At 29.1% G+C, this 18683-nt stretch overlaps 3 protein-coding genes and 1 long non-coding RNA gene across 5 annotated transcripts; 2 read left to right on the plus strand and 2 right to left on the minus strand.

Moving 5' to 3' along the window:
- The first annotated feature begins 5156 nt into the window (after positions 1–5156).
- Positions 5157–6033, plus strand: LOC145959197 (uncharacterized). The gene is made up of 2 exons (XR_014434936.1): positions 5157–5626; positions 5856–6033. It is a non-coding gene; the product is annotated as an uncharacterized LOC145959197 (long non-coding RNA).
- A 408-nt stretch (positions 6034–6441) lies between these two features.
- Positions 6442–13091, minus strand: LOC145959196 (uncharacterized). The gene is made up of 10 exons (XM_083077811.1): positions 12950–13091; positions 11973–12078; positions 9472–9686; positions 9075–9254; positions 8619–8798; positions 8346–8525; positions 8062–8187; positions 7758–7984; positions 7393–7552; positions 6442–7020 (listed from the first exon to the last, which is right to left on the minus strand). Exons 6-10 carry the CDS (start codon positions 8455–8457, stop codon positions 6893–6895), a joined length of 753 nt encoding a protein of 250 aa, XP_082933937.1. The 5' UTR covers positions 8458–8525; positions 8619–8798; positions 9075–9254; positions 9472–9686; positions 11973–12078; positions 12950–13091; the 3' UTR covers positions 6442–6892.
- Positions 13092–14220: 1129 nt separating this feature from the next.
- Positions 14221–15030, plus strand: Tim8 (translocase of inner membrane 8). The gene is made up of 2 exons (XM_083077828.1): positions 14221–14476; positions 14690–15030. Exons 1-2 carry the CDS (start codon positions 14366–14368, stop codon positions 14858–14860), a joined length of 282 nt encoding a protein of 93 aa, XP_082933954.1. The 5' UTR covers positions 14221–14365; the 3' UTR covers positions 14861–15030.
- A 106-nt stretch (positions 15031–15136) lies between these two features.
- On the minus strand, positions 15137–18631 carry Ufsp2 (UFM1 specific peptidase 2). 2 transcript variants are annotated; one of them, XM_083077815.1, is made up of 11 exons: positions 18353–18631; positions 18115–18277; positions 17754–17972; positions 17363–17590; positions 17106–17270; positions 16929–17022; positions 16575–16835; positions 16252–16389; positions 16056–16182; positions 15703–15956; positions 15137–15592 (listed from the first exon to the last, which is right to left on the minus strand). In XM_083077815.1, exons 2-11 carry the CDS (start codon positions 18151–18153, stop codon positions 15381–15383), a joined length of 1737 nt encoding a protein of 578 aa, XP_082933941.1. In that variant the 5' UTR covers positions 18154–18277; positions 18353–18631; the 3' UTR covers positions 15137–15380. The 2 variants fall into 2 exon arrangements, with proteins under 2 accessions (XP_082933941.1, XP_082933940.1); XM_083077814.1 differs by having other exon boundaries at positions 18115–18631.
- Positions 18632–18683: the final 52 nt, after the last annotated feature.

The following is an 18683-nucleotide window of genomic DNA, read 5'->3' on the forward strand; positions in this document are numbered from 1 at the left end:
TACACACACAGAGACTTTCTGAGACTTCAGACACAACCTCAATATTATGTTCTCTCTGTAATAATACATACATATACACATATACACCAATCTGAATGTTTTACTGTATAGTATATGTCATGTGCATGCGCAAAACGTATTTCCGGACACTTGTAGAAAGAGAAGTACCAAAAAGATGTTTCTCTCTCTAACCTCCTCCGGACACAGTCTGATACGTATTGCCAGAGAGAAGAATGAGAGGTGTCATGGCCCGCTTTTAGGTGATCCCTGAAAGCGATACGCCCTCTGTGGACCTTAAAAATGTGCACCTAAACTACGAAGCCAAGGTGCACGAATGTTCTCAGAGGGTAACATATAAGGTGCACAATTTCTGGTTCTGTTCCGTGTTATGTGCACAAAATGGCGGTAGCACCAGTGCTGTATAGCAAGACGCTTACGTATATTAAATAAATTTTTAATGAGTTTTGTATGACTCTCTCTCTCTCTCTCTCTCTCTCTCATATATATATATATATATATATATATATATATATATATAGAAATTTATTCATTATATGATTGCAACACTTGAAAATAAGATATTTTATTAGGCTATTAATAAATAATTTATATATTTACAGAGAGAAAGTTTGATATTATTTTTAATGTAAAACGCGTACACATTTCTTAAGAATAAAAGTTCTAAATAATAAAGATTTATGTGTGTGTATATATATAAATGTGTATGTATATATATATATATATATATATATATATATATATATATATATATATATATATATATATATATACACATACATCTTTATTATTTAACATTTTTATTCTTATATATATATATATATATATATATATATATATACAGGGTGACCCATTTTAACTTAGGCAGCCAAATAACTCGAAAAATAAGCAAGATAGAGAAAAATGTTTTAGACAAAAGTTGTATGGTTTCGAGGGGGCCATAAGATGGTATCATTGATTTGACCTTGAAGAGTCATTTGAAGGTCACGTGAAGGTCACTTCAATTTTTTTAAATGGAATACCCTATATATTTTTGTACATTCTTATAGCTTATTTCGAGAGCTTTCCAAAACACTATAATTAAGTACCTTTCCGTTAAGTACTTTTTGAGTTATGATGCTTGAAATAATTTCTTAATTTTACATAAACCGTAAAATATCTTGTAAAATATTCATTTTTCGATTATCTTACCTTAATACTTTTATGTACAAAATAATGAGAGGAATCAATTGGTGTAAAGAAAACACATAGTTGTTTTTAAGAAAAAATATGGAATTGTTAATTGCAAATTACATATTTTTTCTTCGAAACAACTATGTGTTTTCTTTACACCAATTGATTCCTCTCATTATTTTGTACATAAAACTATTAAGGTAAGGTAATCGAAAAATGAATATTTTACAAGATATTTTACGGTTTATGTAAAATTAAGAAATTATTTCAAGCCTCATAACTCAAAAAGTACTTAACGAAAATGTACTTAATTATAGTGTTTTGGAAAGCTCTCGAGATGAGCTACAAGAATGTACAAAAATATATAGGATGTTCCATTTAAAAAAATTGAAGTGACCTTCACGTGACCTTCAAATGACTCTTCAAGGTCAAACCAATGATACCATCTTATGGCTCCCTCGAAACCATACAACTTTTGTCTAAAACATTTTTCTCTATCTTGCTTATTTTTCGAGTTATTTGGCTGCCTAAGTTAAAATGGGTCACCCTGTATATATATGTGGGTGGGGGTATGTGTGGTATGTACGTATGTATGTACGTATATATGCATAAAAGCGATGCGAGAGTTACGTGAGGAAGCGAGAAGGACGAGTGAAATAAGAGCGAACGAGATAGAAATAGCACGAGCAACGAGGACTCGAGCTCGAGAATCAGATTTTTCTTGCGCGCTATTATTTTCCTCTCGCTCGCATCTATTACTGTCTCGCTCGCTCCTATTACTGTCTCGCTCGTTCTTGTTACTGTTTCGCTCGCTCTCGATTCTTGGGTCCGCTTATCTTTCCGAGCTGTCTATCACGATTGTCAAGTGTGACAGAGAAAGCAAGACCATGAGTAGAGAGCGAGCGAGATGACCTACCATCAAAGAGTTCCGAAGTCTCTTACAATCGATTTCTTCGCTTCCTCTCCATTCGCAATTCACGAAAATGTAAACATCTTATAAAATAAAAATTGAAACTTTTATTTTTAATTTCATCGGTTTGAAAGTAATTTTAATGAATTAAAGAGATTTTTGCGATTAAAATGATATCAAACACGACGTAAATCGGGTAATTTTTAATTAGTCTGATAATAAAAATTTTATAATTATATTTAACTAAATTTATGCGATTTATATCGTGTTTGATATTATTTTAATCTCAAAATTCTCATTATTCCATTAAAATTACTTTCAAATGAATAAAAAATGCATTTAATTTTTTGACATATATTCGTGAATATTATAAATGAAGTCTCATGTAAGAAACTTCGGAATCTGCGACATCGGGAATTTTTTCATTATTTATAATAATTATTATAAACACGATATAAATCGCATAAATTTAGTTAAATATAATTATAAAATTTTTATTATCAGACTAATTAAAAATTACCCGATTTACGTCGTGTTTGATATCATTTTAATCGCAAAAATCTCTTTAATTCATTAAAATTACTTTCAAACCGATTAAATTAAAAATAAAAGTTTCAATTTTTATTTTATAAGATGTTTACATTTTCGTGAATTGCGAATGGATAGAGGAAGCGAAGAAACCGATTGTAAGAGACTTCGGAACTCTTTGATGATAGGTCATCTCGCTCGCTCTCTACTCATGGTCTTGCTTTCTCTGTCACACTTGGCAGTCGTGATAGATAGCCCGGAATGATAAGCGGACCCAAGAATCGAGAGCGAGCGAAACAGCAACAAGAACGAGCGAGATAGTAATAGGAGCGAGCGAGACAGTAATAGGAGCGAGCGAGAGGAAAATAATAGCGCGCAAGAAAAATCCGATTCTCGAGCTCGAGTCCTCGTTGCTCGTGCTATTTCTATCTTGCTCGCTCCTATTACCATCTCGCTCGCTCCTATTACTATCTCGCTCGCTTCTGTTATTGTTTCACTCGCTCTTACGTACTCATATACTGTCATGTTCATCTCGTTATCAAGCCTGCCGCTGGCAAGCGGCCGATGACAAATTGTGACAAATAAATAAGTTAATCATTTTAAGATATATTTATAAGGGTATGCGAGTAATTTTAATGGAATAATAAAAATTTTGCGATTAAAATAACATCAAACACGGTATCAATCGGATAAATGTATTTAAATATATATAATCAAAATGTTTATTATCAGACTAATTAAAAATTATCCGATTTACGTCGTGTTTGATATCATTTTAATCGCAAAAATCTCAATAATTCATTAAAATTACTTTCATATCGATAAAATAAAAAATAAAAGTTTCAGTTTTTACTTTATAATCTCGTAAATTGCGAATGGATAGAGGAAGTGAAGAAGCCGATTGTAAGAGACTTCGGAATTCTTTGATGATAGGTCATCTCGCTCGCTCTCGACTCGCGGTTTCGCTGTCGCTCTCGCACTTGACAGGTCGTAAAGATAAGCGGACTCGGCTTCCTCGCGAATGTAAACATCTTATAAAATAAAAACTGAAACTTCTAATTTTTATTTTATCCATTTGAAAGTAATTTTAATGAATTATTGAGATTTTTGCGATTAAAATGATATCAAACACGACGTAAATCGGATAATTTTTAATTGGTCTGATAATAAAAATTTTGATTATATATTTAACTACGTTTATCCGATTGATACCGTATTTGATGTTATTTTAATCGCAAAATTTTCATTATTCCATTAAAATTACTTCTATACCCTTATAAATATATCTTAAAATAATTAACTTATTTATTTGTCATAATTTGTCATCAGCCGCTTGCCAGCGGCAGATTTGATAACGAGATGAGCATGACAGTATATGAGTACGTAAGAGCGAGTGAAACAATAACAGAAGCGAGCGAGATAGTAATAGGAGCGAGCGAGAGAGAAATAGTATGCCAGGCTGCAAGAAAGACTCGATTTCCGAGTCTTCGTTGCTCGTGCTATTGCTATCTCGTTCGCTCTTATTGCCATTTCGCTCTCTCTTATTACCTTCTCGCTTGCTCACATAACTCCCGTATACGCTACACACGCGCGCGCGCGCGCGCGCGCGCACGCACGCACGCACGCACGCACGCACACACACACACACACACACACACACACACACACACACACACACACACACACACACACACACACACACACACACACACACACACAACTATATATATATATATATATATGTATATAAAACTTTGCTCACTTGAAATATCTACGCTATTTTTACAGATATGAAAAAATTGTAATTACGAAAATTGTACGATTAAAAGGACCATGATATGCTAGTAATATTGTTTTCGTAAGTGGAAGCGTTTTAGAAATTTCAAGATTATTTTCATATTTTTTAATGGAACCATCCTAATTTTTTTATATAAATCGATTCTTCGCAATATTCCGTGTAAAAAGTTATAAAGATAGTATAGTCAAAAATTGAACAGTTAACGAGATATTTGATTCTTTAAGTTGACATAATTTTATATAAATTATAAAATATCTGATAAAATGTTCATTTTTCGATTATTTTACTTTAATAATTTTATGCATAGAATAATAAGAGGAATCAGTTAATGTAAAAAAAACATATAATTGTTCTTAAGAAAAAATATGTCGCTGCTCATTGCAAATTCATAAATCAAAAAAAAAAATATATATTTATATATATATATATATATATATATATATATATATAGAGAGAGAGAGAGAGAGAGAGAGAGTGTGAGAGGATCGCAAATTCGTCATTTCTCATTTATATTAAAATTTATTTGATATACGTAAGCACCTTGCTATACAGTACTGGTGCTACCGACATTTTGTGCACATAGCACGGAATAGAACCAAAAATTGTGCACCTTATATGTTACCCTCTGAGAACATTCGTGCACCTTGGCTTCGTAGTTTAGGTGCACGTTTTTAAGGTCCACAGAGGGCGTATCGCTTTCAGGGATCACCTAAAAGCGGGCCATGACACCTCTCATTCTTCTCTCTGGTATTGCCAGTCCATATCTGTAAGGTCTATGGTCCGGACACTTGTACGGACACTTGTAGAAAGAGAAGTACCAAAAAGTATGTTTCTCTCTCTAACCTCCTTCGGACACAGTCTGATACGTATTGCCAGTCCATATCTGTAAGGTCTATGGGTTCCACCTAAATCGGGAGCATGGCCGTTCTCAGGGTGCAAACCCATGGAGCGGAACGGCGTACGCAGAAAAATCGCGGAACGGGAGCCTCGACCAATCACAGGCATTCCGTGATTTTCAGTGTCATTCCGCGGTTTTCAGCGGATAGCTTTTGTCCGCAAAATGGCAGAACTGCGCAATACGCAATTTCATGTACATGTGCTCAATATCACGAGGTTAAGTATCTTGAAGTGTCAATATGCACAACACAACGGATAAAACGAATATGAATAAGAATATGAACAAGAAATTATCACAAATGGTAAGAAATATTTTTATTATAAATTCTAGTTATAATCAATTAAGATAATTAATTCTAATTTTTTTAATTTTAATGCTTCTTAGAATTAAAATTACTTGTTATTTTTTACATTATGTTATTATTTACTCTTTTTTTATAAGAGAGAATTTTAATAAGGTTATGTTACTTTTTTTATATTTATTATTATATATAAAGTCTATCCTTTTTCTTCATAAGAGATTAATTTCAGAACAAAAAATGCGGATATTATGGCTGGATCCTATCGAGCAAAGTGGACCCATTGCAGCATTCCTGTTTCTCCGATTATGATACAAATGTAAACGTACTGCTCATGGATGAAAATAATGTTATAACAATAAACTGAAATATAGAATATAAACACTATAATAAATAAACACTATTTTTAATATTTTGACAGCACACATTCAAAGGACATTTAAGGATATTTAACATCTTTCGCCTTTTGAACATGTATATGCTTCAGGGATGTTATAATTAAATTAACACCTATTATTTAACATCATTATCTATCCCAGATAGCACAAGGATGTCCAATGTATGTCAAATAAATGTCCGCTTCTAGACATTAGGATATCCATATAAAGTCCAAGTAAGGTCCGTCGGACATTTGATTAACGTCCATTAGATGTACATTTGTCACAACTTTGTACATCCACAAAATATCCAAGATATATCCAATTTTAAATCTATTTTGGACTGATTTTGGAGTAATTTTGGACTGATTTTGGATCTTTTTTTAAATTATAAATTTAAATTTAAATATTATAAATTTTAATGAAATAATAACATTTAAATTATCTTTGTATAAATTCTTTATTTTTATTTTATGAGAAATATTTTTTATATTGAAAAATATGTAACATAAAATACATAATTTTTATGATAATATTGCATATTACTATTATACGATAAAATTCGGTATTAACTGAAAAACAACTTTCTAGCAAAAATATTGATGCTACATATGATATTATATATTAAATATTAAATATTATATAATAATATTGCATACGAAAGTGGCTAATATTAATAATGTACTCTCGAAACAAAAATAGTGGCTTAACGTATTAATCATAACAATACATATGTCTTTGATATGCTATATCACTTGTGCGGCATACGCACGGGTTAAACAACAAAAAATAAAATATATCGTACATGCTATCATACAAAAGAAAAGAAAATTTAAAATTGTAAAAAATAAAATTTGTTTATAATCTTAACGTATTTTTTAACGATTATTCGTTACGTGTTCGACTCAGCAATTTTTTTTTCATTTGCATCGGATCTTTCCTTTGCTCTACGTAACCATTTTTGTGTAGACTCTTCTATGTCCTTTCTTGTAAACGACGTATTACATGCTTCTCCTGCAGCTGAAACGTAGAATATATATCGAGTAAAAATAGAAATTTAAATTATTTTTTTAAATTATTATACTTCTAAAGATTTATTTTCTCCGATTTATTGCGTTTTAAGTTATTTACTATTTCGCAAACATTATGTACTTTATCAAGGTTTGTAAATTTTGTAAGTTTGTAAATTGTAAATTGTAAATTGTTTGTAAATTTTCTGATATACATATATTCTACAGTATCAGAAAGACTAGCTTTGATAAAGCAATCTGTCAAATCTTAATAAAACGTAATAAATAAATATTACTAAAAATCCGAAAATATAGAAATATAAACAGGAAAATCATATGAAAACTTTAAAATTAATTAAATTATTTAGACAATATTAATTACCAATTAACATTTCCGCTAATTTTAGTTCATGGAATTTTTTTTTATGTTTTCTTCCAAACCAACTGTATTTTTCTGCCAATTTATTACTTAAAAGTTGGCTCAAATTTCGTTTCACAAATTCGTAAGAATGTTTGCCACCAGTACGCGATGCTTGTGTTACCTGCAATAAATTTATATTATCTTTTGTTATCTTAATTTTAATCCTTATAATGTGTTTGAATTTACATACACACATATTTACATGTATTTAAATTACATGTATAGTATACAGTAAAATATACAGTAAAATATACAGTAAATATACAGTAAAATAAATAAAATTTTTATATTTAAATGATAAAAATATTCAATATAAAAACAATTACCGATTTCTCAAAATTGGTTTGATTTTTTAAAAATTGTTCAACTTCTTCTAATTGTTGTTCCGTTTCTAATGGAAGTGTGAAAGAGCAAAAAACTGATTCCTGCCTTTGAGTGTCGTAAAGAGCTTGATTTAGTCCAATATTTTTTAAATCTCGTATGTCTTCAGATGTTTGCCACAATTGCGCCTTAAAATAATTTTGTTGACGAATTATTTCTTTAAAATATATTTCTGGAAAATAAAATTATATAAATAATTATTATAAATAATTTTGTATAAACACGTACATGATAATTTAAAATATACACCATTTTTATTCTGCATCTCAACGTGTATTGGATAAAGCTGACATGTGCACTTCATATTAGTCAAGTTATTTTCTTCTGATTCAACAAAATTATCCTCAAAGTCCTGCTGCACAGCGACCAGTTTGCCTATAATATTTGTGTAAAGTAATGAAATTATTTTAACAAATTGGATACATAAAATATACATAATTATTTTTTAATATTTATATTTTTATTATTTAATATTTTTAATTAAAAATTACCAATTGTTAATAAAATTATTAATTGTTAATAATTGCATATACCTTTTATTGGTTGGGCTTTTTTCATATTTAGACTTTTTAATGGATTGGACTTTCTTACAATTAGAGATGGACTATGTTGAAAAGACTCTTCCAAATGTGATTTTGCAAACATGTTATTTGCGTGTGTTACTTCTGCAATTTCTTGATGTGCGATTTCATTTTCTTTTGCCTCGTAATTATCTATATAAACATTTATATACTTTTATTATTTAAAATTTTTAATATTACAAATTACTAATTGTTAATAAAATTATTAATTGTTAATAACGTAACCTTTTATAGATTAGGCTTTTTTTATGTTTGGGCTTTTTAATGGATTGGACTTTCTTACAATTAGAGATGGACTATGTTGAAAAGACTCTTCCAAATGTGATTTTGCAAACATGTTATTTGCGTGTGTTACTTCTGCAATTTCTTGATGTGCGATTTCATTTTCTTTTGCCTCGTAATTATCTATATAAACATTTAAATACATATTTTTATTACAAAGTAAAACATTTATTTAGAAATAACAAAAACGAAAAAGATAATATACGTATATATACACATAATATATACACATAAAATCTCCAAAAAATTAGAATAGATCTTTTTTAATATTTTCATGACTACAATTAAATAATCATTCCCGGAAATTTAAAAATATACAATATACATTTATTATTAAAAAATAAATGTTTATAATTATTAATACATAAATAAACCTTAACTTAAATCTCTATAATTTACCTTTCAAAAGCGGAGGCGTTGGCAAGAATCTATAACTGCAGCATTCATCATCTTCTGAGGAAGAAAATTTCCTTCTTTTAATTTTCCTTTTTGTCTTTTCTTCGCCAGCAGAAATTTCAGAATTCAATTCTGACGTATCTTCAGCTCTTTTGCATTTCTCCCTCGCCATCATGTAATTGTCTAAAAAATGGAAATAAATATTTAATTTATATCAATATATATATATATACATACATACATACATACATACATACATACATACATATATATATATATATATATATATATATATATGTATTGACTATAAATCGCTTTAGATCTGTAATATAACACGTTTTTAGTCAATTAAAAAATCCTGAATAAGATCACAATTTTAACAAATGTAGATCCAACTTACGATAAGTGCTGTTTCGAAAAATGGTCACTTTATATAAAGGCCAATGTATATCCGCTTCTTCATTTTTACGAATTGCTGATATTACTTTGTCACGTTGAAAAGGTGGCCAATAACAATATTTGTTATTAATCCATGAAGTTGGCACGGCTTCGACTGAATTTTCGTCGTTAAATTTTACGACAGTCCACGATGATCCCGGCATTTTTACTAGAAAACTTAACAAAAGCAGTATACAAGTGCATTGAGAGAGAGAAAGAGGGAAAGAGAGAGAGAGAAAGAGAGAGAGAGAAAGAGAGAGAGAGAGAGTACTGTATATAATTAATTATAGATTAATTTGAATGTAAAAGAGGAAATACAACATACTGATTTTTATATTTTAATTTCAAATATTTATATGCAATTAGCTCTAAGTTCCACATTTCTAAGTTTCCGAGATTATCGACTAAATAAATACCAAATTTAGATGATTTACAAGGTTCAACATAAAAATCAATGAGTGAATTATATTTATGTCCAATTATAAAAATATCTTTATCATTGGAAACAAAATTTTTAATAATTATAACAGCTCCACTAGTTAAAAAACAACAATTATCAGGTTCATTCGTTTTTAATGTATAATTTTCAAATGTAACTTTATTGAATTGTTTGCATGTCTGAAAATCTGGATGTAAATTTAAATTATTGATGAGTGGCCCATTAAAATGCAGATTATGAAGTTTACCATTAATTACTTTTAGCTTATGACTATCATTAAGATAAAAATTCTGTTCACTTATTCGACAAACAATTTGTTCCAATACTTTATCATTTTTCCGAATCATTTTTAAAATTGATTGCAAATAATTTTCAAATGGAAAAGCACTAAATTTCTCTAGAGTTCCAAATTTTATTGCATCATCACAAAGATGTAATAAGTTATGAATATTACTTGATGCATTTTCTTTACCATATAAAATAATGAAGGTTTCGACAAAGTATTTTAATAATGATTTAACATAATCTAAATAACAATTCATGTACTTAGAATTTGACAAAATTGTAACAGCTACATGCAAAATTAAAAAGTTAATATATTTATTATAATTAAGAATAGATTTCAAAACAACAGGTCCTGTATACAACAAAAATGTCCTGAATTCTGTTGCTTTCCATCTTTTACATTCAAATAATGTTCGTGTTTTCCGGTTAATTTCACATGGTATATTAATCTTTTGCATTTCTAACATTTTCGAAATTTCAGACATTTCATTAAATGATAATTTAGATCGGGGTGTCCCAAAGCTCCATAATTTGACAACTAATTTTTTGACAACTCCTAGATAAAGCAAATGCATTGGATCTGATGGAAAATCTTTTATCATATCAATATTAGGAATTGATTCTAAGATAGAGGTACCTGTATGATGATTTATTTGTAACTTTAATCTAAAATCACTATCTGTTCTTAAAGGAAAACTATTTAAATATGGATAGCACACGCGATCACGAATATATTCCCCTTCTGCTGTACATTTCGAACACGAGTAATAACCAGAATGGCCTTTTGTAAATTTAATGAAAGATTTAGCAGGTACATCGCATATAAAAGCATTAATTTTAAATGGATAAGTGTGATCATTAATTGTAATACCATAAGTAGTCAAATTAATGGCCTCTTCCGTGAAATCTTTTAGAAAAACGTTTGCATCTGCAGGCTTTTCATTTCCGTAATAAATTCCAACAATATTTACTTCATTGAAATTTTCAACTAAATTGCACAAAATAGGATATACTTGACTATTTGAACTTTTAAATAAAGGAAGACCATCAATATTAATATTAACTTGAACAAATTGCAAATGTTGAACAGAATGCCGCGACAAAAGTTGTTTGACACAATTACTTAAGCCAAAATGATAATACTGTCCTGGTTTTACGTTTTGTATATTTACTTTTCTAGGAGTTTTTAATAAACTACGAGCATCTGAAGGTAATTCCGGATATTTAGGTTTTATAGCTGCCATTAATTCATTTAACGCAACATGAGAAATACGATTTTTAAGAGCCCATTCTTGCAACCATAAACTAAAACTAGACGAATTATCAACAAGACTATTAGATGCAGGAGCATTAACTTCATTAATGTGAAAACTGCTGTCATTTATATTCTCAGTTTCTAAAACATTGTTACTATCTTCAGAATAATTAGAATTGCTATGTACTTGTTCAAGGTTATCTAGATCGTTTAATTGATAATTATTGCTATGGATGTTCTGTTCTAATAAGAAATTATTTGATATAGAGTTTACACTATTACATAATGAAATATTACTACTTGAAATTGAGGATGTGCATTCTAATGAAGTCAAATTACAAATGTTCTGCACAATATTAATTGTTGAATCTGACATCTCCTTAGCTCGTCGATAATAATGTCGTTTTATTTTTGGCATTCTTTTAAAATTACTATAATATTATAATTATTAATACTAATATAATATTATTGTATTCTTACTTACGTTTAATATTACGTTTAATCTCTCTCTCTCTGTTATATATTCGAAACTTTTGCCAAATATATTCGAAACTATTGCCAAAATACTTTTTTACTTCTTTTTCATCAATCTGAAAAATAATTACAAAATATTATTTTAATTATGTATCTTTTTTAATTGAGCATTTAAAATATTTCTAATAATTACGAATTTATTTAATTATTATAAAGATTTATGTTTTTTGTTAAATTCAGTATTCTGAACGGAATCTGAAAACTATTATATATGTTTTATAATTATTGTGTAAATATTTGTGTTAAATTAAACTGTGACACTTTATCTTAAAGTTAGATATAAATTGTTAAATTATAAACATTCATAAAATTTAAACGATAATAATATCAACAATATAAATGTTACACAATAAGATTAATATAAATAATAATAATCAATATATGTAATTAAAACTTATTAATATTCCTCTTTCCATAATTTTGAAATATTTATATTTTATGTTTATAAATGTTCGTTTAATAAATCTTATATGCTTTAATAAAATTGAGAACCTAGTAAACACAAGTATATTATATGAACATGTATATTATATGTATATTCGTTGCAATTTCCTACTCATACATGATATAACATTTATAATTTAATATATAATTTATATGGTTATATCATATGATAGCAAATTATAACATAAAATAATTCTTTTTTGCTATATGGAATATGGAATATATATTTGCCGTGTATATATCACAAATATATATACGTATAATATGCATTTTTATGAATGCAAAATTCTAATAAATATTATTTGTTATAATAAATATATATCATATTTACTGAGAAATGCATATTTGAGGTGAACAACTGATTTTTTAAGAGCACAAATTTGCAACATAACCTTGTAATAAGTATGTAACTGCAATGTGATAATGTCAATATTGAGATACGTTACACAGAGAAGTTTTATATATTAATAAAAGTGCACCTACCTATTTTTAATCGACAATTATCACTCTTCGAAAATATCTTTCTGTAATATTCTAGACACCACTCAACACGTGCGCACATGTGCGAAGAACATATGAGATATGTATCATCTCTCATGCCTTGCGTTTCGCCAAGTTTTGGCGCCAAATATGATAAAGATGAAGCAACGCACATGCGCAATTTAATATCTTTATCAAATAAGATAAAAATGCTGATTGATAATTTTTAATGTTTCTCAAATAGTAGAAAAAACCAACAGACATCTTTTAGTCGTCTTTTAGTCATATATGCTATCTGGGTGTGCTCTTTTATTTATATATTAATAAGGACAACTTATATTTATATAGAGGTACCCATGGAGCGGAATAAGCAAAGCGTAACGATTAGTATATTCCAATAATTACTTTTAAATCATTCTATTTACAAGTAATTATTATAATCATGTTTATAAATATAATATTTAATGGATTTCCTGTTAGAAATATTTAATTTAATGCATAAAACATTGAAATAAAATTTAAACAAATTTTAAATGGAGACTCGTGATTGGTCACATGCAATCCGCGCTGCTTTCGTTACGCTCCATGGGTACATAGGGATCGTGAATCCGCGCAACGAAAATAGCGGAATGCCTGTGATTGGTCGAGGCTCCCGTTCCGCGATTTTCTGCGTACGCCGTTCCGCTCCATGGGTTTGCACCATAGACTTATATAATAGACCAAGCCAACCGTGAGAGCAACCCACGCTGGCACAAAAGTGAGAGAGCAATAGCTGGAGTTGTGCTCTCTCTGTCTAAATGTGATAAGGTGGGGATAAAGGAGAGAATAAGATAGAATAAGATATAGTGCCTTCTCCGCCTTCTCCGTCTTCTCCGTCTTCTCCCACTCTCTCTCAAATATGAGAGAGAGCGGACGACTCCATCACTATCTCTGTCCTTCTATGTCGGCGTGCGTGCGCCCATAAGATGGCGCGGTCTATTATATAAGTCTATGGTTTGCACCCGCAGGCTTCTCTCTGCTGATAGCTATCTCACACACACATACACACACATGAATAAATATGTATAGGATATTATTACGATATTACTTTCGTTGCACGACAAGCTTCGTTGATTGGCTGTTATTCTGATTGTTGAAAGAAACTTTTGGGGATCTCTAAAATTCTCTATCCGATAGCCAATCGGTATGTTTGACACTTTGACAAGTGTCTTTTTGCATGGGACATGCATGCGCGAAAAATTGGACATAACCAATATTCCGTAAAGCGGATATGCTACCTGATGCTACAGAAGCCATCCACATGCTATCTTCCATTATTCCTTTTCTCTAGGATTTACCGATAAGTGCCGCTTGTAAAATTGACAAAAATTCGTATTTTCATACGCAATAAGTTTTTTTAAATCGCTGCAATTTTGAAATATGGCAGATTCATTTGACACCTCTTTGTATGACAATGATACCAAAGGAATTGATCCCGAAATAGCGGGGCTTCTGATGGTCGAAAAGCAAAAAGCGCAACTCAACGCACAGGTGAATTATTATGCATAAATAATTTTTTTTTTATATAAATTAAGCGGTATCTAGAAAATTCTAAATCGTTAACATATACCATTAGATCGCATTGAAAAATAATTGCTCGTCTATTTAATATAAAAATTTTGTTTGTAAAATAAAAGAATTTATAGACATTTTTTGTTTTGTATGTTTATAGAAGTTTCGTTTATAAAAATATTTTTCATTTAGATTCACGAATTTAACGATATTTGTTGGGACAAATGCGTGGATAAACCAGGAAGTAAATTGGATGGACGCACAGAAACTTGTATAAACAATTGTGTCAATAGATTCATAGATGTTTCTGTCTTCATTACTAGTCGTTTTGGACAATACATAAATGCAAATGTAGAAAAATAAAATTTTGTAAAATACATTATTAAGATGTGCTATTGTTTGTTTAAAATTACAAGATATATGTACAGCAATAGTATTATAAGACTATAAAAAAATGATAAAGCTATCTCCTTATATTTGTAATTTTTAACATTTATTAATATATAACAAAATAATTATATAGAATATCTTCATCTTGTGTATATTTTATGTATTTTTAAAGTATGGAATATACATACAAAAATGTGTGTCAAATATCATTGATTATAGAATTTGATAAATAAGTTTGCAACATAATAATGACAAATTCAATATCAGTTCTTGTTATTTCTCAAACTTATTCACAACTAAAATACATATCCATTATTTTTATTGTTGTGTATATCACAAGTGAAATGTTTCAAAAATGCAGTGATGACATTATGAAAATTGCTTTATATGTAGATGTGCAAATAGTTTATTATTAAATAGAGAATTTCATTTTATATATATATATTTCTTTAATTAAATTTTGAAAATTAAATTATGTACAGTTTATCCAACATCAGAAGACTATAGGTCTTTGTGGAAGGCACATATTATAAAATGCATCTTTTCTCCAAAAATCTCTTGTTTTCCATCCACACCATCCTTTATTTATTATGGTAGGTAAATGCTCTGTACCAGTGTAATGTGGATCTAGAATTAAAAATTTCCCCTCTCCAGATGATTCATCATAACTAACTCCCAGAATTGTATGAGCTAAAACTCCTCCACCTACAAAATCAATATCAAAAAATTAAGCAAAATTACAAAACAAAATGTAAATATTTTGTTAAATATATTCAGTTCTTATTATAGCTGTAGAATATGAAGAAAATAATTACCGATCATGATAGGTGTGCCCTGTGTATCAAAATGACTTATAAGTTGTGGAATTAAGGCCGACATTTCTTCTCCGCTTGATGCACAAAGTATTTTTACATCTATATTAAGCAAAGTCTGCAATACGAAACTTACTTCGGTAGAACCAATCCACTGTTTACTGCCAATGAATGCAGAAGGTTTATCACCTATGTCAACTAAACATTGTTGTATTTTGCGATGAGAAGGTATTGGTATTTCAGTATAACCTTGTAGTCTATAATATACAAAAGATTGTAGTTTACTTGTATATATATTTTAGTAGCAAACAAAATGCTACTGCAAAATATAATTATTTCATTTGATATTTTATTACCTAAACCATGAAATGATGGTTTGAAGAGATCTATAGGCACATCCCCAACCATTATCATCAAAATTATTTTGCATATAATGATGATACGAATACAAACCATCCACAATACTGAGTTTTCCTGCAACACCTAATAAATATATTATATAATTATATAATAATTTCAAAATCACATAATTTTCAGTGCTTAAACATATACCTTTATGTAAAAGGGCTTGATGAGGATTTACAAGTATTTCGTTTGCCTGAATATTGAAATGTATAGCGTTCCCATGTCGAAAATATGGTTTAGTCAAATCTAATGCTAAAGCCTTGTGTAAAGCCTTACGATATTCCACTGAAATTATATGACTGGTCTGTATAAAAGCAAATAGATGACACGTATGTTACTGTATGTCATTAAAAATGTGCGGTAATATTAATTATATAGTACTGCAAAAATGATATATAGAACTTGACAATTAGAAAATTTATTATATAACTAACAACAATCAAATGTAATTATAATATGAAAAATCTTACTTGTGCTATCGTTAGTAGAATCATCAGAATATACTATTGTAAATAAATGCCCACAGCTTCGAGGTTTAAAATGCATGATTTCTGATAACTTTGCAGATAATTTTATATTTTTGGACTGGAGACCTCGTTGCATTTCAATTAATCTAATGTTCCGACAAATGGACTCCACTACAATTGCGTGCAACTCAGCTGATGTTGCATTTAAACTTACTAGTGACAATGCATTGATGTGTAGATTGCATTCTAAACCATCAAATGATTCTGTAACAAAGGTATCAATAAATTAAAAATATAATATTAATATCTAATATTTACAGATTATTATATTTTGACAAATTTCTTTGCAATACTCACGTTTGATATGTTGCAAGACAGGAGCATATTTGATAGATTCTTCAGAATTTTTCTCACTTGATATTTTTAATAATATGTTTGCATGTATGATATCCTATGAAAATTAAAAAGATAATTAAATTATATATAAAGATAATCTTTCCAAGTGTATATAAATTTAAATTTTTGAAAATATACCACAGGTCCAATAATGTGATTTATATTATTTGATCCAGTTGAAAATTTCTCTTCTTTGGATAAGGATAAAAAATCTTTTAACATTGTGTCTTTTAAACTGTCATCAGTACTAAAGAGATATACATTATTCAAAAGAAAATGTATTCCTATTTTTCCAGATGCAATCTAGCAACACAAAGTTATATACAATATATAAAGGTGTGTAAAACTATGAAATAAAATATTAATATAATTGTCAAAAAAGAGGAAAATCTTACATTTTTTCGTGATTCTTGTAATGCTTCCAATATGTTTCCATCTTGAGCAACTAATGGGAAAGTTGCCTGTGATTTAATGTACACAAATTGTTGAGAAAGATCATCTTCACTAATAATACTGAAATAATTAACAGCTTCTAATTTCTGATGTACATAAAAATATGCCTGCATATCCAATGTATTGTGCGAGTACTTTAAAAATAAAGGGTTATCTGTAATATCGATATCCTAAACAAAAAAATACATTATCTCATTGACTCATGTAATATTTATATTTATTTTGCAATAATAAGGTAATTTCTAAATAATATAATATTCTATGGATATTTTATATAATATTAATATACGTATAAGTAACATATCAAATATAAATATTTTTGTCATCAATCACCTTAAAAACATCTGGATTTACTTCTTCACATTCACCAATGTGCAATATACCACAAAAATATATGTCTGCAGGTAGATTGAATTGCAGTGTCGTATAATCAATTATACTTTCACTCTCACTTTCATCTGAGTTTAAAGTAAATGTTAGAACTACCAATGTATTATTATACAGAATACCATAAAGATAACCAGTTGCTGTAGTTTCTATGCATTCTAATCGCTGAAAAAATAGTATTTAAGTACTGAATGCATTATTATTAAAGTACACTGAACGAAAAATGATATCTAATGATGTGAAGAGACAAAGTGTCTCCATTTGACAATATGGATTAAATATTTTTCAATTATTGACTGAAACAAACCTGTAGAATATTCGATAAAATTTGTAATTGCAATGCCATCGTGTCGTAGTAAAATCAGAGGTAAGATTACGATCAGAATCAGAAGAGCTTTGATCTGTTAACGGGAGCAATCACCATATGGAAATTGCAGAAAATTACAATTGTATTCTGGAACATGAACCATCTAGATCGAGAGGTTAAATCTGTCTTGCTTGTCAGTTTCAAAGACGCATAGCAAATTACTTTGCAAACTGCCTACCCTAAATTAAATCAGTATATTTCAGGAAAAGGGATTCACTTATTACACATACACAAATATGTATTTTTATTAATTAATTTACGAAAATTCCTTCTTAAACGATAATTAAGGCGCTCTGAAACAATGACATATACGCGCAATTTGGTGGAAAATCGTTTCACGCGAATATATCTCTAGAAATATTTGATCGACCAATCAGGGCAAAGGAAAATTTTGTCTCCTTCGTCCTGATTGGTCAGGGAACTAAGAGTTCGTCCTATCAGCGCCGTCGTCTCTAGCGCGAGCCAATAACGACAATCTCTCTCGCACATGCGTGGAAAGAGCGCTTGAC

Source organism: Camponotus vicinus, unplaced genomic scaffold (genome assembly GCF_025532165.1).
Source record: "Camponotus vicinus isolate PSW18456_S1 unplaced genomic scaffold, iyCamVici1.0 SCAF_1, whole genome shotgun sequence".
In the NCBI taxonomy this organism is placed as follows: Eukaryota; Metazoa; Arthropoda; class Insecta; order Hymenoptera; family Formicidae; genus Camponotus; species Camponotus vicinus.